The sequence below is a fragment of the Lissotriton vulgaris genome, chromosome 6 (genome assembly GCF_964263255.1).
Source record: "Lissotriton vulgaris chromosome 6, aLisVul1.2, whole genome shotgun sequence".
Taxonomy (NCBI): domain Eukaryota; kingdom Metazoa; phylum Chordata; class Amphibia; order Caudata; family Salamandridae; genus Lissotriton; species Lissotriton vulgaris.
Genome location: NC_141694.1, coordinates 1596837582 through 1596861594, shown reverse-complemented (window position 1 = coordinate 1596861594; position 24013 = coordinate 1596837582). Strand labels below are relative to the sequence as shown.

At 47.5% G+C, this 24013-nt stretch overlaps 1 protein-coding gene across 2 annotated transcripts in view; it reads right to left on the bottom strand.

Annotated features, from left to right (window-relative positions):
- The window catches only part of FBXO11 (F-box protein 11), a 517411-nt gene that overhangs the window by 376818 nt on the left and 116580 nt on the right, over positions 1-24013 (bottom strand). The window contains exons 3-5 of one of the 2 annotated variants that reach the window (XM_086927768.1): positions 22585-22666; positions 22062-22206; positions 4639-4768 (exon numbers count right to left, since the gene is read on the bottom strand). In XM_086927768.1, coding sequence (XP_086783894.1) covers positions 4639-4768; positions 22062-22206; positions 22585-22666 — 357 coding nt within the window. The remainder of the gene's footprint in view (positions 1-4638; positions 4769-22061; positions 22207-22584; positions 22667-24013) is intronic. The other variant, XM_086927769.1, reaches the window with a different exon arrangement.

Below are 24013 nucleotides of genomic sequence, written 5' to 3'. Positions count from 1 at the left end.
TGGAATGGAAGCGAGGCTGTGGCCCAAAGACGTGCAATTAATTGTGTTTTTTTACAAGCCTTAACTTTCAAAGGTAAGGATGAAACCGGACCTCTAAAGGGAAAACAAGCAAGTGTGACCACGTGGCCTGCAAAAGGAATGAGGTATGCAGCTGGCACCCGGCCGCGCTGCTGCTTGCTCCCGAGCTCCCTGGGCCAGGGCAGAGAGAAGGCAGGACATGTACCCGCCTTTGGCCAACTGCGTGCTGTTTTTCTTGAAAAGACTCACGCAAAGGCCAATTGTGTGTGACTTAACTCTGACCACACGCACAAACGTGTGGCAGAGTTTAAAGTCCTAGCTAGAAACCTCGCAGAGCAGCGCATGTGCGCTGGCTCAGACGAGACCTAAAAAGGACCTGTTCCCTCCTACTGCTTACTACTTGCTATGATGCCACCACCTGGCACATGCTCCTTAACTCCTGGTAAAGGCAGTAGCCTTCCACAACTATGAAGGTAGCGTTTTGGGAGCCCCTACTGGTCCAACCCCACCACTATCCTTGAGACAGGTCTATGACATGACTCAAGCATATGATCCGCGTCTACCTAGGACAACAAAAATCAGCATTAGGGATCCAGACAATGGTACAGTTGGACACTCGGGGCAGGGAAACACGTCAATTAACATGCAGAGGACACTTCTGTCCCAACAATGTTCCAGGCATTTCCCGAGACGCAGGGCCTCTTGACAAAGGGTCCACAACCCAACCGCACCCTACTTGTTACAATACCACATGGTAGTGGTGTTGTGCGTTACCATCTGAATCTGCCCTCCACTGACGGAAGGAAAAAAGGCTTCTAATGCAAGGAGAATCGCTCCATTCAAGCAGGTTTATGTGGAGCGGAGACTACACCGGAGACAGTAGTCCTCTGACCGTTACCTCTACCAGATGGTAACCCCAACCCAGGAGTGACATCTGGCATCATCGTGAGTGCTGGGCAGGAGAGGGGTCTGCTGCGGACCCAATCATAGTTTGGCAACCAGCACTGCAGACCTTTTGCAGTATCAATATTTGGACCAGATCAGAGAGATTTCCCTGATGCTGCACCGACTGGGACTTCTGATCTTACTACAGAGCCCGCATATGCTAGCAGGCATGCGTTACTAGCAGGATGCAGGAAGCCATGAGGCCCAGCAGCTACAGCTTCAACGAAATACAGGATAAAGCCTGAAACAACATCATCATAGCCTGAATATCCTGGACTCTCCATTACGGAGGATAGGCGCAAAACTGCACTGTTTCCACAATGGCACCAATGAAAGGGAGCATCCGAGAAGGAGTCAGATGAGACTTCGTAAGCTTGATAGTAAACCTCAGCAAATGAAGGAGGTCTGCTGTAATATGGAGGCAAGTGATGAGTACCTAGGGCAAACCTGCCTTCAGCAACCAGTCGTTGATGTAGGGGAAAATGGAGAAACCCTGACCACCACAGATAGGCTGTAACCACTGCCATCAACTTTGTGAACAGCCGAGGAGCGCTGAAAAGGGAAGCACAGCAAACTGGTAGTGCTTGTGGCCCACTGTGAACCGCATCTAAAGTCTGTGGCTGGACAGGTATGTGAAAATAGGCATCCTGCAAGACAATACTACCATGCAGTCTCTAGGATAGACAGGACCCGAGCCAACGTAAGCATCTTGAATTTTTCCTTTTTCTGAAGTAGTTAACCACTTGGATGCTATGCTGCTTCTGGCTCTTCCATGTAATTTCCATTGAAATCAATGGAAACTCCATGACGAGTTACCCTTGTCATTAGCGGCGAAGAGGTTAAGAGGGTGCAGGTCTAGTATTGGGTGGACAATTCCTACCTTCTTCCCATTATCCATTATGTCAGCACCCTCTCAATGGCTCCTTTTGCCAAAATAGCCTGCACTTACTGATGCAGCAAGGAGAGGTGCTCCTCAGTCAGCCAGTCTGAGGATGGTGGTATTAGTGGTAGGGTTTCTGGGAGTGGAAGAGTGTAACCCCGCTGAACAATTTGGAGTGCCTTAATCTGAGGTGATGGACTGCCATTGGGGAAGATGGGCTTGATCCTGTGGCATAATAAAGGGGTTTTCAGGTCGAAGTTGGGGCCTCCGAGTGGGGATGGGTTGGTGGTGGGGAGATGGTAGGGGGTGATGCAGTGGCACTAATGAATTCATTCCACAGCGTATAGTGAACTTTGCTGCGTTCTTGCCATCAGCAATAACCTCGAAGAGGATGCCTCATGCCTCGTCCGAGACAACAGGCCAAGAGGCACGCAGTGTTCACGGTGCAGTGCAAGGCTGGTGGAAGAGAAAAGCTTCTTACCGAAGGTGTCTAGCCTCTTAGATTACCTATCCGGTGGCGTGGTAGGAAACACATAAGGATGACTTTGGACATGGAGGATGTGAGCAACCAGACTCTATAAGGGGTGGGGTGCTGGGTGAGGAAATCTGGCTCCCCAAGAGCGGGCAGTGGGCAATAGTTCCGTGCACGGGAGCCCCTGTGCAGGGCTTGGCCCATGTCCCAAGCAGGACACCATTAAAGGGGAGAAGAGGTTCTGTGGGGGCAATTACAGGTTGAAGCGTCTCAGTCTCAGTCTGAAAGAGTCTGGTGTCGGCGGCCTTGCATTGAAGTGGCTAGCGTCATTCCTGGCTAGCGTCATTCCGCTCTGATAGGACCTATCAGGTGATTGCCCCCCCGTTCTCTTCATTTACCTTTCCCATCAAGCATGGAGTACCACAGGGTTCCTCTCTGAGCCCTCTGCTCTTTAACCTGCACGTACAACCTCTGGATGTAATGGCCAGGAGCAGGAGACTGACGGTGGTATCCAACGCTGACTACACTCAGCTGGTGGTAGCCCTTTCGAGCAACTCCAGGCACGACGCCGCGAAGTTTCAAGGCGAACTTGCGGCAGTTGCCGAATGGATCACAGCTAACAGCATCCAGCTGAATGCCAGCAAGTCGGAGATGTTGCTGGTGGGAAGGGATCATGGGTTATGGAATGAACCGTGGTGGCCCATGAATCTAGGCACCCCTCCTCCCCCCCTCCTAAGCAGGTGGTGAAGTACTTAGGGGTTTGGATGGATTCTTCTCTTAGTTTCCAGGCTCAAACAAAGAAGGTGGCGGGCACCAAGTCGGAGGTGTTGCTGGTGGGAAGGGATCATGGGTTATGGAATGAACCGTGGTGGCCCATGAATGTAATGTAATGTAATGTAATGATAATACTTGTAAAGCGCACTGTTACCCCATCTCGGGGTGTCCTGGCGCTGAAGACCGCTGGGGAACCCGTCCTGGCTTTCCCTGTGAGATGGTCCCTTCTGGGTATCTCCAAGGTGAAACCAGGCATCCCCGGCGTCTGTGTGGGGCCGTTGTAGAGATGAGGCAAGCTTAATGCCCAGAGTTGCTGAGTGTGATCCCTGGTTAGAGTAGGCACCGAGGCGAGAATTATCAAGTCCGTTGACCCTGGTCCACGACCCTGCCGCGTCGGGAATTGAACCCTGGTCCCGGGCCGTTCTCTGCTTCCGGGTCTGCCGCCTCTAACCAGTGAGCCACACCACTCTAGGCACCCCTCCTCCCCCCCTCCTAAGCAGGTGGTGAAGTACTTAGGGGTTTGGATGGATTCTTCTCTTAGTTTCCAGGCTCAAACAAAGAAGGTGGCGGGCACCTGTTTTGGTTTATTGCGCGGGCTGAAACCTATTTTAGGTTTCTTTGATGCACCAACCGGACAGATCATTATTCAAGCCTCGATTACATCCAGACTTGATTATGCAAACTCTCTGTACCTAGGAGCCAACAAGGCTGAAATACATGAATAGGTTACAGAGAGTACAGAACGCTGCAGCAAGAGCTCTTCTGGGCCTGAGTAGAGTCTGTTTGGTGACCAGTACAATTTGTCACCTTCATTGGCTGCCTGTGGCTCAACAAATCGAGTTCACGGCTCCTTGTATAGCCTTCAAGATCTTGAAACTGACCTCCCCTAATATCTTGACAGATTTGCTCTCCTTTTATGTCCCGTCCCGTCCACTTCGCTCCATGGGCCAACATTTACTGGTGGTACCTCGGGTCAGGAGAACCCGGGTCGGAGGCCGTTCCTTCCGGTATAGAGCGGCGACTCTCTGGAACTCTTTGCCACCCCATATTCGAGGGCTTGACAACTTGTCTGAATTTAGGAAAGCTATTAAAACCTTTCTTTTTCCCACTGTGTAGACTGCTTCCTGCGCTGATGTTGCCTATTCGGTTACTAGCGCCAGGACGCCTCTTGGCTGGGGCAGCTGCTGCGCTCTATAAATGACATAGATAGAAATAGTCAAGAAGTTCATCTCTACTGCCAATGAAGGAAGAATAAATCACAAAACCTCAGCTGCCCTCCTCACCACAATGGCAAATGAAGCCCCTTCCTCTGTAGCCAGACTACATTCTGACAGGGGACAAACTATTAATCAAAGGGAATAAATACTTATTTTGATCCAAGATTTTTTAATTCATGCAGATTTAAAATACAACACAATTTTAAAATATTTCAATTCTATTTTTGAACTGTGGTTTTTAAAAACAACTTCTCTTCAGAACACTTTCAAAATATCTATAACTGCATTAAAGAAACACAATGTGAACTATCATATAAAGTGAATCTTCCTACCAGCTGCTGGAAGCTTTCTTTCCATGGGTTAGGATGCTCGTATTCATCAGGATTAATTTGGTAAAATTTGCCAGGTTCAGGATGCATCATAGGACGCGTATATTCAAATACTTCCATGTACAATCGTTTCCTTTAAAAGTATAATGCATTAATTCATTAAATGTACAATAGATAGACCAGTAGTTTAATTGCAACAAAGACAATTAATTAAGGTACAGAGGTTACTCTCTTCCAGGAAGTACTTTCCTGGGAGGTGAAAATCATGCAACGCAGCTCAAGTACACTACCCATCACGGAGTGCCTCAGACACAAGACAATTAGAAAAGTATGCACGAAGGTCATGCAGTTGTGCAGCAGATGTGGATAGCTGGAATGCCTAAGGAAAAAGCCATGAAAGTAGCCTTGGCCTTGGTGGAATGAACATGAATACTCGCCAGAGGATCATTCTTGGCTAAGGCACAACAGATCTTGATATAGAGGATAACCCAACACAAAATGATGTATGGTTACTGTCTATGCCTTTTTAGCTGCAGTGAAGCCAAAAGGCAGCAGGTCATCTATGTCAAGTTGTACCACACTCCATGCCTGGGTACGACCTACACAGATGTTTCTGTTCCGTGGTTAGATGCAGAGGCGGAAAGAAAAGATGGATGGGTAATACATTGGTCCCTAAGAAATTCAAAAACTACCTTGGGAAAGAATGATGGGCCAACTTATCTGGGTAGAAAGGTTTGAAAGGGAGTGGGGGTGAAATACAAAGGCTTGAATTTCTCCAAACCTGCGTTCAAAAGTACTTGACACCAACATAATTGTTTTAGAATAAAAAGGCAAACTGAAAACATGAGCAAATGGAGTCATCATGCAGGAAAGTCAACTCAAGGTTTCCATCCGACTGAGAAACAATACATGGAATGAGAATAAGAAATGATAAAAACATTTCAGAAAATGATTAAAGAAGCATTTGCAATGCAATAGGTCTCGCAGTTACGCAAGTTTGAGCTATTGGCATTCTAAATGGCTATGCCTTTTATTTTGTTTTTTATATAAGGCATTGTCATTTACAATAGCAATAGCTTAAACTCTCGTAAATGTGAGACCTACTACATTGCAAATGCTGGTTCATAATATGGACACTACTTTATGTGGAAGAATGCCGTGTGTTCACATCAATCCCCCAAAAACAAATCATTGCCTAAAGGCAAAAATATGTTTGGGGTCTCTAAAACCCACATTGCCTTAGCAGTCCCTGAAACTGAAGGAACCGCTTGGCATGTAGATGTGCTTCTATTGAAAAAGCGGAATGCAACCACTCACAGTCAGGGCTTTATTAGGGACAGATCTCAGGTTAGCAGTAATTAAAATACTGCTTTGAAAAATGTCCCCACCGGACCGTATATTCAAATCATATTATAGGCAAAAGTACTTTTTCATACCAAAGCCGACTCTTTTATACTGTATACTGTGAACTCAGTCCCCTCTAGGCATCTGAGTGAGTTTAGGTTGTGCGTTTGTGTTTATAACCTACATGGCTCTAGAATAGAAGCTGAATGCAGCGCAAGTTTCTCAAAGTGTTTGTCAGTGGCTCATTTAGGTGTTCAAACTTCATGCACTACTGGATCCATTGCCTCTTTCCGCAGCTCACAGAGGAATGGCCACATTTGTGCGAACTGTGATTGTGAGTCTTTAGGAATGTGTGTAGAATGTACAAATCTGTCTACCGACAGGATAAAATTTTTTTAAAAATGCAGTGAGTACAGGTGAATGAATGGGTGTGGGGGGCAGTGGTGTGAAGGACATACAAGGAAGCAAGTGCATAAGTTGACAGCGAAAAGCAAGGACTAATGAGGTGTGAGATATTCAGATGGAAGATTTCAGATCGACAGGAGAAGAAAAAAATGAAAAAGATGTACATGTTTAACAGTGAGACTGCAGAGGAAAACGGTGCAAGGGTGACCGGAGTGATTGACACTCTGAAAACCTTTTCAATTTCACAGACCTTTGGAACGCTTCATTTAAAGTCTCATCGTTTCAAAATTGAAACATTTTAGATTTTTCACAACAAAGTGGTATTCATGTATCCGATTCTGATGACTCGCGCTAGTGAAGCCAATGTGTATGGCATGTTTTAGACATAGGTCCGTTATTGTGTGATCTGCCTAGGCGCAATAAACAAAAAGCTGCCGCGAACTGGGAAACTGGATTTTAGTTACCATTTTTTAAGCCACACTCTTAAATACCTGGACGGGACTCTTGGAAAGAATTCCTAGCTACACTTCTTTGGATACTCTCGTTTTCGATCCGATCCCCCCTCCCCCCCCCCGCCCCCATAAACCCCCTCATATACACACATTTATTATTGCTCTTAGAACCCCGTTCACAGTGGAGTTATAAGCCCCTATATTATACAAATAATTCTTGAACTCTACAAGGGGAAGTTTGGGCACTGTTAGCAGGACAGAGGGCTGGGGCAGTCACGAGGAGGTTCCGACGTCATACACATTCCGTTAAAAGCAACTGAAGATTTTGTCCTAACGAAGAGCGACCAAAACACAGTCAAGCACCAAAAAACAAATGTCTTTACTGGTTAACGCACCACATGGTAGTGGTCCTGTCACTTAAGGTCACTGCATGCTCCTCGGCACATCTCGTTTCCAGTACAGGGGAGGGGGAGAGCTTGGGAGGTTTAATGAGGGTGATTTAGCACTTACTTCAACAAGCCGCACCAGGCATCGGGGACCTGCTCCTCCTGCCGCTGTTCAGTGGAGACTTCTGCGTCCAACCTGGGGCCCTACTGCCGCTTACGAGCTCCAAGCCAGTGGGACAGCTGCTTTTTGCGCCAAGGATTGGAGGGCTGTTGCCGGGCCTGACGCCGCCGCCCAACTCCGTGTTGCTGCCTACTGAGGCAGAGCACGTAGGGCTCAGTGGGTGAGGGTGCCCGCCTTCTCTTTTGAACACAAAAAGATGATGGACGGAATGCTTTACATTGTCCAACATTCACCCCCAGTCACAGATCTGGGTTTAATCCATCGTTTTTTTGCTCACCATGCCACCCCAGTTTAGATACAGCCATATACAAATCAGTCTTGACACTGTGCCTCATGGGAATAGTCCAGACCGAACTTCCAGGCCATGTCCTCCCTGGACTGGAAAAAAGCATCCTAGGACCGGTTTCGGGCTTTCCGGCCTCATCATCCAGGATAGCTTGACTCCAGTGGCGTAGTGAGCACGGGACCCACATCTGGGCAAACCCTTCCCACTTATGCTTTCTCTTTGGAGCAGGAAGTGGACCGCGTACAGACAATAGATTATACTCCATACGTGTGCACATGTCCTGTCCCCGCTTAGGTCCACCTGCTTCTGCAGCCCATCCGGCCCACGGTCCACTTCCTGCTCCAAAGAGAAGGCATAACCAGCTCGGTTCTGAGCCGGATTCCATACACCCGCGTGCTTTCAGCGCAGAAGGCCCAGTCGACGTTCAGACCCTATCGACTGTTCATCATGGACCGTAGTCCATTTTAAGAGATCAAGCCATACACTTGGCTTCATCATGGTCCGGCGACAGACACTTGTTGCACACCGGGTGGACGTCGATGTGGGGATACTTCGAGTTGCAGACGGGACATCTCTTAAATGGACTACGGTCCATGATGAACAGTCAATAGGGTCTGAAGCGTCGACTGGGCCTTCTGCGCTGAAAGCACGCGGGTGTATGGAATCCGGCTCAGAACCGAGCTGGAATAACTAAGACCGAACGCAAGACTATCCTCCATGGCCCAGAGGGCCCAGCCATCGTCTCCTACCTCGTCGACGACTTCTTCAGCTTCGAACATTTCGGCGTTCGCGTCGTAGTCGTAGTCGACGTCCGACGCGGGTGAAAGCGGCAGACGGGCGCGCCGGTTCGACGGGATCCTTCGAGGCCTCACCAGGAGTAGACTCTCGGGGTGCGCCGCTCTTGGCCCTGTCCTGTTGACGCGGAGTCTCGAGAACCTTCAGGTCACTGAGTCCTTTCTTCGGGTCACCGAGAGCTTTCTTCGGGTCTCCGAGTCCTTTGCTGGTGTCGACCATCTTCGGCGCCGACGCACTCGGCTCGACCACCTTGAATTTAGTCTTCGGCGCGGCAGACTTCGTCTCGACGCCCTTGACTTGAGCCTTTGGCTCGACAACACCCTTCTGCTTCTTCGGCGCAGACGCCTTGAATCCGACCAAAGTGATGCGCACTTTCGGTTTCGAGGACGGCACCTGCGCAGTTTCTTGTGTCGAGACCGTAGGTTTCACTTTCGGTTTCGATTTGCCAGGGTGCGGCTCAGCAGCAATGTCCATGGCCGAGCCCGAAGGCGGGGCCGTAGAACCCATCGTAAGTTCTTGGGTAAGGCCTAGTGGCGATCCCTCGACCTGAGCCTTATGAATTGGTACGGCCCCAGTGTCAGTTTGAGGAAGCTCTTCGTACGAGCTATCCTCCATGGCCCAGAGGGCCCCGTCATCGTCTCCTACCTCGTCGACGACTCTTCAGCTTCGAGCATTTCGGAGTTCGCGTCGTAGTCGACGTCCGACGCGGGGTTCGACTCACTGATGTCCCTGGCAGATTCTTCCTCGACATCCCCTGCATCGAATATGTCCACAGGCGTCGGTACAGCTTGCTGGGCCTCCTGGCGCGCAGCTCGACGAATCTTAAGCGTCTTCTTGGACCTGAAGCGGGAACAAGCCATACACTTGGCTTCATCATGGTCCGGCGACAGACACTTGTTGCACACCGGGTGGACGTCGATATGGGGATACTTCGAGTTGCAGACGGGACATCTCTTAAATGGACTACGGTCCATGATGAACAGTCGATAGGGTCTGAAGCGTCTACTGGGCCTTCTGCGCTGAAAGCACGCGGGTGTATGGAATCCGGCTCAGAACCGAGCTGGTTATGCTTTCTCTTTGGAGCAGGAAGTGGACCGTGGGCCGGATGGGCTGCAGAAGCAGGTGGACCTAAGCGGGGACAGGACATGTGCACACGTATGGAGTATACATCTATTGTCTGAGGAGCCACCTATCTAGTGATACTTCGAAGAGTCTTCCAGGACAACAATGTGCAATCATCCGGACCCAACACTAGGCGGCGATCTATGCACAGATATGAATTCAGCAGCCCACATGCCTCGAACCTCTTTTTCCCCAGCACCATGATTACTTCTCTGAACCCAGGAGTGTTTGGTACCACACTACACCACTCAACAAACCTACCCAGATGCCAGTGTGGGATTTTTTGAAACACGTAATCAAAGGGCACCTCAGAGGTGGTTCCTGAAAACCTATCCACCCTGGTGTGGTCACAGACTGACTTTAAGCAGCCTGCCACCACCGGACATGTGTCTGGACTCCTGGGTTAAGAGCCCCCGCTCTCTGGGACCAGAAGCAATGCAAATCCTGGGCGGAGGATTTGACATTTACTCCCTCAGCATGGGCCAAGTGCTAGAAAGGGAAGCTTCAAACGCCTGCCTCACCTTCAATGAAAGGGCATGCAAAAGGGGAATTGCGTGCCTCCTGACTAATAAATTAAGGTGGAACTTCTCCCATTATGTTGATCCAAGCAACCTTTTTCAGGCGGTGACCCTCAGTAGTTTAACCAGTATCGGAAATAATAAATCTCTGGTAATCATAAACGCTTACATTCCCCCCCCGACGAATCAATTGGGATCCTTAATGTGAATTCCTTTTTATTGGCCCTATATACTCCCCCAAATGAAATGTTTTGCTTCAATATTTTTAACTTTTTTAAAGGATTTTTAGCTATTTATTGATGAAATATGGAGGTTTGTGCCGTTGATTATCTTGTTTAGTGGAAAATGTTGTAGTTGTAATTTTTACTTTCGAGAATGTGTATTTGTATTTGTGTATTTTGTTTTATGTGGACCTCTTCGGAGTGTCAAAACATAATAAAAATAAATTTGAATGCCTGACGCCTGTGTATGTGATCCCCAGCCTCTGCTGCTAGCAACAGATGGCATACCCTAGTTTACACCCTCTTTCGGCAGTAAAACCGGCAGGAAAAGCTACGAAGAAGAACAATAGTTACTTACCTGTAATCTGTGGTTCTCCAGTATTGGTGTCTTTCATAGATTCACATGCCTGAATCATTCCCCGTCGTCGGAGTGGGAGTCCCACGGTACATAAAAAAGCAATAAAATGCTATAAATATATAGTAATACCAATAGAAATGAACCAGGAAGTAAAACAGCCAATGGTACAGTAGGCAAAAACTTCCCATCTATGACTATCATAGTCATTTTGTCTAGTCCAAACTACAGCCAATCAGGCGCCAGCACCCACCAGAATGTTCTCCCCAGAGGCTCAGGCTCTCAGATTTTCTCGCAAGGAGTGAAGGTAAACCATAATAGCCTAGAAAGCCTCTGAGGGGAGGTGGGCGGGTTGCATGTGAATCTATGAAAGACACCAATACTGGAGAACCACAGATTACAGGTAAGTAACTATTGTTCTTCTCCAGTATTAGGGGTGTCTTTCATAGATTCACATGCCTGAATCAGAGTAGCTAGCAGTACATATCTTTGCTGAACAGACGCTCATAACACCCAGCTTGTCAGCTAGTAATGTAAATAACAATGCGAAGTGAATAAACACATATCATATAAAGCATAACATAATGCAATCAAGAAAATATGTGAAAAACATAACATAAGAAGCGTCTGACAGCAGAACACAAGGAGGTGGGAAACAGAGGCTCACCTTAATGAAACAGGTTCCGTAGAACAGCTCGACCCACAGAAGTATCAGCCTCGCTGATGGACTCTAGACAGTAATGTCTGGTAAAGGTATGGCGACTTGCCCAAGTCGCCGCCTTGCAGATCTGCTGAAGTGGGACTCCAGCGAATAAGGCCGTAGATGAGGAGACTGCTCTTGTAGAGTGCGCTCTGGGCGCAGATGGTAAAGGTCTCCCAGCCTGTGCATGGCAAAAGGCAATGGCAGCAGAAATCCATCTTGCAATAGTCTGTTTTGATACTGCCTGCCCTTTACGAATCGCACCGTAGGTAATGAACAACTGGTCAGAGGTGCGTACAGCGGAAGTTCTTTGTAGATAGAATTTGAGACATCTTCTAATGTCAAGCGAGTGTAAAGCTCTTTCCGCAGGAGTTTGCGGGTCTGGAAAAAATGATTTAAGAACAACAGGTTCGTTCAGATGAAAATCCGAAGGCACTTTAGGAATGTATTTGGGATTTGTGCGAAGTATGACAGAATCGCTAGTGAATTGGAGGAAAGGATGATGAACAGTGAAAGCTTGGATATCACTAACTCTCTTGGCGGATGTTAAGGCTAAAAGCAGTGATACCTTCCATGAAAGATACTTCAAGTCAGCTCGATGGATGGGCTCAAATGGGTGACGCATGAGTTGACCCAGGACCACATTCAGATGCCACAAAGGAGGTGGACGACGTACTGGAGGGAACATTCTAAAGAGACCCTTAAAGAACTGTTGGATAATTCTTGATGAATACAGAGAATTGGACCCATCCTGTCGATACCTGGATATTGCAGCCAGAAATACTTTCAAAGTAGCATGGGACAGACCTGTTCGTGCCAACTGCAAGAAAAAAGGAAGAATTTCCTCAGGCTTTGCCAAAAAGGGGTGAACACCTGCTGAACGGCACCAGATACAGAAGCGTTTCCATTTGAGACTGTAAGTCTTGATGGTTGCGGGTGCTCTAGCTTTGGCCAACACCTCTTTACAGTCTGCTGGGATGTTCAAGTGTGCAAACTCATGGTGTTCAGGAGCCAAGCCGCTAATCTCAGCGATGCTGGGTCCGGATGGAAGACTTGACCTTCCTGAACACTGAGCAAGTTCGGGATTGGATGTAACTGAATTGGTTTGCTCTCTGATAGTAGGAGGAGCTCCGTAAACCAATACTGGCGCGGCCATCTGGGCGCGATCAGGATCAGTCGGCAAGGTTCCTTCCTCATCTTCCGCAGAACCCTGGGGACTAACGGAATCGGTGGGAAAGCGTACGCAAACCTCAGGGACCAATCGAGGGAGAATGCATTCCCCAGAGAATTCTTGTGGGGGTGCCAGCTGGCGAAGCTCAGGCATTTGCTGTTGGTACTTGTCGCAAATAGGTCTAGGTCTGGCCAACCCCACTGATGAAAGATGTGGTCCACTGTGTTCTGGTGAAGCTCCCATTCGTGGTTGGTGATTGTGGTCCTGCTGAGTGCATCCGCAAGGACGTTTTCCGTTCCCGGAACATGCACCGCATGCAACTGTACATTGTGGTGAAGAGCCCATGTCCATAATTCCTGCGCCTCTTGAGACAGGAGAAGAGATCGAGTTCCTCCCTGTTTGTTGACGTAGTGCATACTTGTTGTGTTGTCCGTTCTTATCAACACATTGGTGTTCTGAATGATGGCACAAAACGCCTTGAGGGCAAGAAAAATGGCTCTCAGTTCCAAACGATTGATGTGCCACCGTTTCTGTTGTACAGTCCATTTGCCACTGATCGTGAGGCCTTGCAGATGAGCCCCCCAGCCCTCGAGGGATGCATCTGTAGTGATGGTGAGACTTGGTGGTTCTTGAAGGAACGCATGACCCTGACTGAGATGACACCTCTGTGTCCACCACAGAAGAGACTCTTTCATGAGTGGTGTGATTTGAATGAGGTCCTCGAAAGTGCCTGAAACCTGTTGCCACTGCAGGGCTAGTTCCTCCTGGAGCGGCCTCATTTGAAGCCTGCAATTTGGAAGTAATGGAATACAAGCCGATGCCATCCCCAGAAAGGATTTGTATAGTCGGACAGAAACTGACTTTCTTTGCATGAGATCTTGTGCTAGCCGACTTATTTTCATTTGCCTCTCCTTTGAGACGAAAGCTTTGCATTTGTGAGTGTCCAACATTGCTCCTAAGAATGCTATTCTTTGAGACGATTGCATCTGGGATTTGGAGAAATTTATTGTCAGGCCTAGAGACTGAAACAGGTGGAGACACTGGTGAAGGTGACGTTGAACGGTGCCATGAGAATTGGCCTTTATAAGGCAATCGTCCAGATATGGAAAAATTTGTATTCCCTCCAGCCGGAGGTGCGCAGCTACTGGAGCTAAAACCTTCGTAAAAACTCTTGGAGCTGACCGTAGTCCAAAAGGAAGGACTTTGAATTGGTAGTCTCTGCCAGCCACCCTGAAGCGAAGGAATTTCCTGTGGCGAGGTAGGATGGGGATGTGGAAATATGCATCCTGGAGGTCTAGGGTGACCATGCAATCTCCCAGTGATAAAAGATGCAAAATTTCTTGAAGAGAGAGCATCCGGAATGTTAATTTCCTTAGGTATTTGTTTAATGCTCGAAGATCGAGGATCGGGCGCCACTCCCCGTTCTTCTTTTTGATCAGGAAGAACCTGGAGTAAAATCCTAGTCCTCTCATCCTCTGAGGAACGCTCTCGATAGCTCCTTTTTGTATCATCATTTTGATTTGGGTAGACAGCTCCTTCAGGTGAGCTGGAGGCGGGCCCTTTGGCGGTACATTTGGGGGAAATTTTTCGAATTCTAGGGCATGGCCCCTGGCGACAATATCCAGGACCCATTTGTCCGTTGTTATCGACTGCCAATTGGAGTAAAATTTGGAGATTCTTCCGCCAAGTCTTTTGAGAGGGTGGAAAGACGGTGGTGGCAGGTGAAAAATATCATTGTCGCTTGTCCTTGCCGCGGTATGTAGCCCTACCCCTGTTTGGGGTGTATTGAGATTTTTTCTGCCCATAAGACTGGTAGCGCTGATTTTGGTAGCGCTGATTACCCTGACGGTATGAGGATTGTTGATGTTGTTGCTGGTATCCACCTCTATTGAAGGACGTTCCTCGTCCTCTCGCTCCTCGAAAGGGCGGCTTGTGAAATTGTAGGGTGCCTAAGGATTTGGCCGTTTCGGTATCCTTCTTGATAGTCTGTAAGGCCTCCTCGACCTCGGGGCCGAATAAATATTCGCCATCAAATGGCATGTCTAGAACTCGGTTTTGCACTTCCTGTCTAAAGGCAGTGGAACGTAACCACCCCTGTCTACGGAGAACCGCAGCCCCTGCTAATTGGCGAAAACCTGTAGATGCCACATCAACAGCTGAATCAATTATTTCTTCAGAGGTCCTTTGACCTTCATGGAGAATCTGGAGTGCTTCCGCCTTAGATGGCTCAGGGAGTAGATCGATAAATGGTGAGATGTCAGACCACATTTGACGGTCGTAACGACCTAAGATGGCTAATGCGTTGGCAGCACGGACAGTTGTTGCAGCCATGGTGGAAACTCGTTTTCCTATTGAGTCTAGGCGTCTGCCATCTCTATCCGGCGGTGCCGTAACTGCAGAGGACGGATTTCTGGCCCTTTTCTGAGCCGCCTGGACAATTACCGAGTCAAGTTTTGCTTGTCCAATGAGACAGGCAGGCGTCTTGTCTGGAGCTTTATATTTCTTATCAATTCTTGGCAAGACTGGAGGAATGGAAGCCGGCGTTGACATCACCTTAACACCTTCCTTCCAGATGAATTCCACAATGGGTATTGTCTTAATTTGTCGTCTGGGCTGATCTTTAAAATCGTAAAGGAAACATTCTTGCTGAGTATGCTCCATCTTCATATGAAAACGTGCGGTTGCACGCTCCATCAGCAAGTGAAAATTTGCTACATCAACAGGAGGGGAGGCCGACGCAGTCTGAGGAGATGTAGAAGGAGATTGGACCTGATAGTCCTCCCACTCCGATAAATCATCCACTTCTCCTTCCTTCCGTTGGTCGTCATCTTCCGAGGATTGCGGGTCCTCTTCGTGAGCAGGTTGTGGGTGTGAAGGTGGGCACACCGATGGGAGCACGGGTGGAGGCGTTTCCGAAATTGGAGTTGCTTGTCCAGAACCTGCCGATTCCGAAGGTGGAAACCTTCGATAGTAATCGTCCAGCATAAATTGTAAGTTGGATATTAAATCCAAAGGCACTTGACCAACAGGGGTAGTGACCGGCATCGATACCTCAGCAGGAGTGTGAGGATCTTCATATTCATCATCTTGAAGTTTAATATGTAACTCCGATGGACTAGTGGCTTGTCCGAAAGTATTCTGGACCATCTCATTGTCACGGTCAGAATCCAGTAGTTGGTCTGGGACTTCAGAGGACACCTTGTGAGGTGAAACACGCAGGGGTGAGAGCCTCATTACAGTGTTGCGCAGCTGTTCTGCTGCTTGGCGTGGTGTTAAAAACACCGTCGACGGAGACCACACCTGTAGCGCCGTGCATGAGGATAACTGCGGCGTCGTCGGAGGGTTAACTTCCGATGGATTTGTCGTCGACGGATCACCTCTCGTCGACGGGACACCTTTCGGCAACGAAATAGTCGTCGTCGACGGGACACTCGTCGTCGACGGAAGACCTGCCGTCGACGGGACACTCGTCGTCGACGGGACACTCTTCGTCGACGGGACACTCTTCGTCGACGGGACACTCTTCGTCGACGGGACACTCTTCGTCGACGGGACACTCTTCGTCGACGGGACACTCTTCGTCGACGGGACACTCATCGTCGACGGGACACTCTTCGTCGACGGGACACTCTTCGTCGACGGGACACTCTTCGTCGACGGGACACTCTTCGTCGACGGAGCACTCTTCGTCGACGGGACACCCTTCGTCGACGGGACCGTCTTCGTGGACGAGTCACTCCTCGTCGACGGTGGTATTTTCGTCGACGGCGTAGAGCCTGACGACGAGCTCGTCGACGGAGTCTTTTTCGTCGGCGGTAAAGTCTGTAAAGACGTCGACGACGAGGCGTCGACGACGGACGTCGACGAAATAGGCCTCACAGAAACAAAAACCATCGTTGGAGATGCCGTAGACGAGGACATAACCATACTAGGTTTAGGAGATGAAAATGTTACCGTAGATGTCACTGAAGTCGTCGTTCTCGTCGACGAGGAAGCTGAAGAAGACTTCACAGGAGGCGGAGATGAATTCTGTGGTAAAATCCTGTCAGAAGATAGGGGAAGCTTGAGTTTTTTCACCTTAGAGGAAGCAGAAGCGCCTTCCATGCCCCTGGAGGTGGGGACAGCCTGAGAAGTGGAAGGCTGATCCAGTCCTTTAGCAGGTGGTTGTTTTTTAGGCAGTTTAGCCTTGGGAGATGACATTCCCTCAGGCGCAGATCTCTTCCTGGAGGCTGAAGTGGAAGCAGATGTGACACTGTCTACTTCTGAAACAGTATTAGAAGAATCCTTTAGCCTCTTCAACCACAGCAGTAAACGACCCTCTCTATCTCTGAGAGTCTTCTGAGGCATGGTTCTGCAGATTTTACAATCAGAGGCCTGGTGGTCTGGGTAGAGACAATAAATACACTTTTTGTGTGGATCTTTCTCAAAAAGCCGAGGCTTACCACAGCAGTCACAGGCTCTGAAGAGAGATTTCTTTGAAGACATCCTGAAAATAAGACACAGATGAAGTAGAAGTTAGAAACTGAGCAGAGCTCAGGGAGACTCCCTTCACACGACGTGCGGTAGAAAATCTGAGAGCCTGAGCCTCTGGGGAGAACATTCTGGTGGGTGCTGGCGCCTGATTGGCTGTAGTTTGGACTAGACAAAATGACTATGATAGTCATAGATGGGAAGTTTTTGCCTACTGTACCATTGGCTGTTTTACTTCCTGGTTCATTTCTATTGGTATTACTATATATTTATAGCATTTTATTGCTTTTTTATGTACTGTGGGACTCCCACTCCGACGACGGGGAATGATTCAGGCATGTGAATCTATGAAAGACACCCCTAATACTGGAGAATAGGAGGTGTGCCCATCTCTGCCAACTCCACCCCTAAGGTGAAGGAGGTGAGGTAAAGTCACCTTTCAGTCCTCCAATCAGGACTAGGACTATGACCACTACCATAGGAGGGTGGCATAACTGAGCATGTAGACACCCCAGGTTAGGTGTCCATTGGCCTACTTGTCACTCCCTTAAAATGCCTCTAAATATAGTATTTAGGTGGCTCCCCCAGATCATGAAACTAGTTCCATCTGATCAATGAAGAAAAAGGACGAAGAAGACGCAGTGCAGAAGACAGAAGATGCCTACCAACTTGGCTCAGCCCTACTGGTCTGTCTGCAGCCCTCAAAAATCCTGCGAAGAAACAACGTCCGTCCAGCAGTCTCCAACCTCCACAAACCCCGAGAGGACTGCCTGCCTCTGAAGACCAGAAGTCTTGAGGACAACAGCATCATTGTCCATAAATAAAACACCACCAAGGATTCTGATGTCCTCCGGATTCCGCGATCTTTGACCATTCTGCACCCGACCCAGACAGCCTGTGTCCAGGTGGCCCACCAATCCAGGAAAGGTTCCCCAGCGATCCAGAGTCCAAGCCCAGCGTTGACTCACCCAGTCCAGGAAAGGTTCCCCAGCGATCCAGAGTCCAAGCCCAGCGTTGACTCACTTCTCCTGGACTACACGACGACACCTGCGGTGTGAATCCAAAGGCTCCTCCCGACCGCGACCGGCTCCAGTAAGAACAATCTAATGTCCAAGGGCACACCTGCACCCGAAGGCCTTGGGGAGCCCGATCGATGGTGTCCCTACGACCCCAAACACCTCAACTTACCTCTGCTGTCACTGGCCTCCCTCCTGCAGCCTCCAGGGTGACGCATGCAGCCTGCTTAACAACCGAGGTCCTCCATTATAAAGCATTGGCCGACTGACGTATTTGCACCCTGAAACGGGCCGCCTCAGTGCCACTGGTGTTGTATGTTGGTGTGGTCTTGTGGCCACCCGTGCTTGCTCTAACCCCCGAAACCCCTGGAACTCATCTACTACCTGCAAGTAGCGTGCCTCTAAGCACCCTCATTCTCTATTGAAACGCAATTGGCCTATCTCAGAGTTTGACCTCTGCACCCAACCGCTCCTGTGCTGCAGGTGGTGCAGACTTTGTCCTTACCTGAACCTTACCCTTTGCTGACCTTCAACCCTTAAGACTGGAACTGTAGGTTGGGTACTTACCCATGAAACAGCATTGTTGTTTTCCTCCACAGGATAACACTGAACTGTTTGAAAATTGCACTGTCGATTTTTAAAAGACTAACGTATTTTTCTTGAAAAACATACTTTCCTTTTTGCTAAAATCTTTGTCTTAAAATAAAACTCAAACAAAGCTTATTTTTATAAAATTGGTGTGGATCTCTTTTTTGAGTTGTGTGTCAGTTATTGGTCAATGTGTGTGCAATAAAGGCTTTACATTCCTCAGTGTTAGGTTTAAGGCTGCTTGCCCACACTACCACTCATAGAGCACTTTTGGTTTACAGTGAGCCCTGTACACTTCTGGGGTAATCTCTGGACTCAGTGCACAGTATAACCATCTATTGGTCTACCATATACAGAGCCAGCTTCCTACAGAGAGGGGGGGAGGGGGGGCATACTGAATTTGGGCACTTCACAGCAACTTACAAGACCAATATCTTGGACTTTAGATGAGTATGGGGTAAGGTATAAGGCCAAACCAACAGGTCACATCAGGACGCTCTTGGGCGTCCGGATGCAGAGATATGTTACAGCATCAGGAGTCCCATTCCCTTTATTTGAGAACAGTTCCATTGTAAAGAGGCTGCAAGCAGGGAGAGCAGTCAGTCTGAACCAACAAAGGAGCTGAGGTCTTAGAATGCTCGCAGACACCTTTGGACCTCTTCTCCTTGGGCCAGGGCGGTCGGGTGCAGAGGTGTTCTGAGGCATCGGATTTTCATCACCAGAGACACTCGCGGTAAAGGGGACCTACACAAAGAGGCTGCAGGCGGCATCACTGAGTCCAATGTGGGCAAACCCAAGATGTGCATTGTATCCAGAGGATAGTGGGACCATGCTGGCCCAATTCAACTCGGCGTACGGGCGCAATGGTGCTTTCCACTGTCGGGTCCGCAGTGGTCCAGAGCGCTCATAGTTCTTTTGGAGTGCCAGCAGGATGCAGGGAAGCAGCTCCACTACTCTATGGGAGTTCCTGGGACTTTGCTGAAGGCAGGCAGTCCTCCCAGGCTTCGAGGCACAGCAGCTGCAGGACAAGTTGATTCTAGTGCAGTCTTCTTTGTCCTCATCTTCTGGGTCATCTGGGATGTAGTGACCACAGAAGTAAGTAGCCCATTGGCTACTACCCTTTACTCCCCTTAACACCCCATAAATGATAATTTCGGGGTGGCCCTCTGACACCAGGAGGGGACATACAAAAGGCATGGTCACTCTAAACGTACGTAGCCCATTGCCTACCTCCTGCCAGCACCTGTAACGCCCCTATATTGTTTGTTTGGGGCTAGCCCTGAACCTTGATCCTCAGATTACTAGTGGCATAACGAAGAAGAGCCGTGCAGCAGTGAAGACCTCAGAGGACAACTGACCTGGCCCCAGTCCTGCTGACCTGTCTGCAGCCCTCGAAGAAATCTGCTGTGAAAAGCGACTCGTACGCAGGACCAGCGACCTGCAGAACCCTGGGAAGACTGCCTGCCTTCCCAAATGTCTATGAACTCCTGAGGACAGCGACTCTGTCCACAAAGAAACATCAAGGACTCCCTTGTCTACTTGAAGCACGAGTCCTGAGCACTCTGCATCCAACACCCACAGCCGAATCCGAGTGGCCCACTGGACTAGCGAAGTCTCCCCAGCGATCCAGACCTCGAATCCATCGGTGGCTGACCTCTCCTGGACCAAGACACCTGTAGCCTCAGCACAAAGGGTTGACCCGACCGCGAATGGCTCTGGTGAAGATTTCCCGATGTCTAAGGGCACGCTGCATCCTCAGCCCCAGACCTTAGCGAGCCCAGCCGACGATGCCCCGCTGTCCGAATTCTAAACTTACCTGCTTAGTCGTTGGTCTCCTTCGTCTGGCCTCCTGGTCCGAGGCTGCAGCATCTATATGAAAACGGAGTCCCCCCCCATTCACTTGCATTGGGCGTCCGATGCGGTCTTTGCACCCTGCAACCTGCTGCCCCTGTGTCGCTGCTGGTGTATGCTTGGTGCTGCCTTGTGACACCTCTCACCCTGTAGCTATCTAAACACCCAGGGCCTGTACCCAGAAACTGGTACTTACCTGCAACTGAGTTCTTGTTGGTTCTAAAATAAAAGTAACATGTTCATACAAATATTGGACTAGGAGTTAGTCATGGAGCGTGTGCCTCATTTCTTGACTGTGTGTACACAACAAATGCTTAATACAACCCTCTGATAAGCCCAACTGCTCGACCACACTACCACAAAAGAGAGTGAGGTATTATCCATTTTAGTCTCAGTGGAGCCACTGTAATCTGTGCACGCTATACTGTACTTTGGTATGGTTTATTTACAAAGCCGGCTTCCTACATTTAATAATTTCCTCTGTAGGGCTTTTTCCCCCACATTGAGCTGCTTTCCCTAGCTATATTGAATTTATCTGCAATAATGTTTTTGAAGCCGTCGCTCATACATATTTCTTCAGTGCGGTTGTGAATGTCGTAATAATATCCTAATAGGCACAGTTGCTCTCAAATGCATTTAAGGACCCCACCCCGTAACTGACCTTTTATCCTTCAGTCTGCCCACAATACTTTGATTCCTCCTTTCCAGAAACAATTCGAACCACTGACTTACCCTAGGCAATCTTACCAATTCTTGAATTGGCTGTAAGATGCGCCCTTACAAAGCACTCCTAACCCACAGGACCAGTGGCAACTTTTGTTAGTAACACCAGTAGAGAGTTCCTAGCACTGCCAGTCTTTCTACTTTCACAAATAAACAAACTAGAGAGAATAGAAGTTTATACAGATATTAAGAGATGGCATGGCATGCCAGTTCTCGAGTCTGTCCTTGAATATATGTCTCCTTCATGCAGGACCACCTTTACCAAGTTTCTATTTGAGTTTCAATCAAGAAAATGGAAAGAGCAGTTAACTGCCTCATGTTTCAGGAAGACCACATCCAATACCCCTCAAAGCCCTAGCAGTTTGAAACTCTTGTGGCAAAGGAATTCTCACACTGATGGAGTCAGACTTGATTGTTCAGAACGGTGAACGTTTTGATTTTCTCACCTTATCAGATTTGGAGACGCTTTACACTTAAGTGTTTCCCAAATGGCATCAAGGACACATCGTATGTTAAATAAAAGTATTTTATATAACTCTGTGCACCTTTAAAAATTATAAATTCAGTACCAACACTACTATTACACTAACCAAATGACAAGATAAACAGAAAAAAAATAACTAATATTTTTCCAAATGCCCAGCGTTAAAGTACAACAAAATCTAAATGCCAATCTTTTTAAGAGACAAAAGAAAGTGAAGTGGGCTTTAAAAACCACCATTTGTCAGTTAATATTTTTATTATTTTATAAACTCTTTTCACACACAAAGACGGCACACAACACAGGGTGTAATATTAGATTTTTTCAGAACACATAGGGATTACGAATAGCTGTCACTCACCATAAAATTGGATCATTAGCAAGCTCACTGAAGCGTTTACACACACAAGCCGCTCTACAGAGATCCTGCTCCAGTAGGTAGGAGAAGATCTTTAAAACCACCTCATCTGGCAGCTTCTCCTGAAGATACTGCTCTGCAGGCGCTGCTATGAAAACATTAATGGATGTTAGGATATCACCAATATACCAGCAAACGAGTTGGAGAGAGCAGTGGATTTGGTAGAAAAAGACTAACATAATCCATATAGTCGGAGGTTAAATGCTCAATAGCATTATAAGAATTAGACTATCAATATGATTTACTACATTATGATCATATTTTTAGCAAACAAAAATGTGCCTTTTTCACACCAAGACCAGAGTTGAGGAGATCTAATCAACAATTTGATACGGAGCATCGTTATAATTTATTTTTTAAGACCAAAGTTACCAGAGCAATGGAGCACCAAGGAGAAGAAGAATTAAATTCAAAGGGAAGCGCCAATGTGAAATTCTTAAGATTCAACAGCAGTAAGTTAAGATACCTGGTAAGTCTTGTGATTTTCCGGAGACTCTCGGTCGTTTCGCTCTATGGCCAAAATTCTCAGTAGTTGATGTAGAAGCACCCTAAGGAGATAAAAAATATATATATTGTTGCTAATGTTTGCGACTTTTCTCTCCCGGAAGTACAGTGTGGCTCTGCTGAATGTGGGAATCCCGACTTTAACAGTCAACACAAAATCTGGAGATTCAACTCAAAACCAGTTAACACTTACCTGCGTGTAAACAAAAGTGAAATGTAACTGTGTAATGTAAAAAGGTTTATTGTAAATGTGCTAACCTCTGCATGTTGATGGACACAAACTGAAACAGTTTCAAAACCCCTGCCTCCCTTTTCATCCATTTGCATTGCCAAGTTGCTCGGCTTACAATCAACTAATCAAAAACAAACAATAAAAAACAATCATTCACAAACAATCACAATCAATCAATACCAAAACACAATCACAGTTAACAAACAATTAACCTGTTCATCAGTTGGCGGGGTTCAGACGGCTCCCGGAGGAAGGACCCCGGCCATCCAACGTGACGATGGGAGTGTGCGGAGGACAGCCGGGAGCCGTCTGAACCGCGCCCACTGATGAAAATGCCTACACAGCGGCTGAATTCACGCCGCGGTTAGCGGGTTAAAAACAAACAAACATTCTTTCGCAAACAATCACAATCAATCAAGATAATCAATCACAATCAATCACAAACAATCAATCACAAAAACAATCAGCCAGACAATTAAATCAACAACAATCAATAAACAATTACAATCACAATCAAACAATCAAAATAAACAAAGAATCGCAATCACAAAGAATCACAATCAATATCACAAATCAAAATCAATGACTAAAACAATCACATAAACAATCAATCAATTATTAAATCGACAACAATCAAAAACAATCACAAAAACAATCACAATCAATCACAAACGATCAAACAAAAACAACAATCAACATCAATCAGCAACAACAATCACAATCAAAAACGAGCAGACAATCAAAAACAAGCAGACAATCAAAAACAAGCAGACAATCAAAAACAAGCAGACAATCAAAAACAAGCAGACAATCAAAAACAAGCAGACAATCAAAAACAAGCAGACAGACAATCAAAAACAAGCAGACAGACAATCAAAAACAAGCAGACAGACAATCAAAAACAAGCAAACAAACACAAACAAACACAAACAAACAAACAAAACACAAACAAAACACAAACAAAACACAAACAAAACACAAACAAAACACAAACAAAACACAAACAAAACACAAACAAAACACAAACAAACACAAACAAACACAAACAAACACAAACAAACACAAACAAACACAAACAAACACAACACAAACACAACACAAACACAACACAAACAAACACAAACAAACACAAACAAACACAAACAAACCATCACAAGCA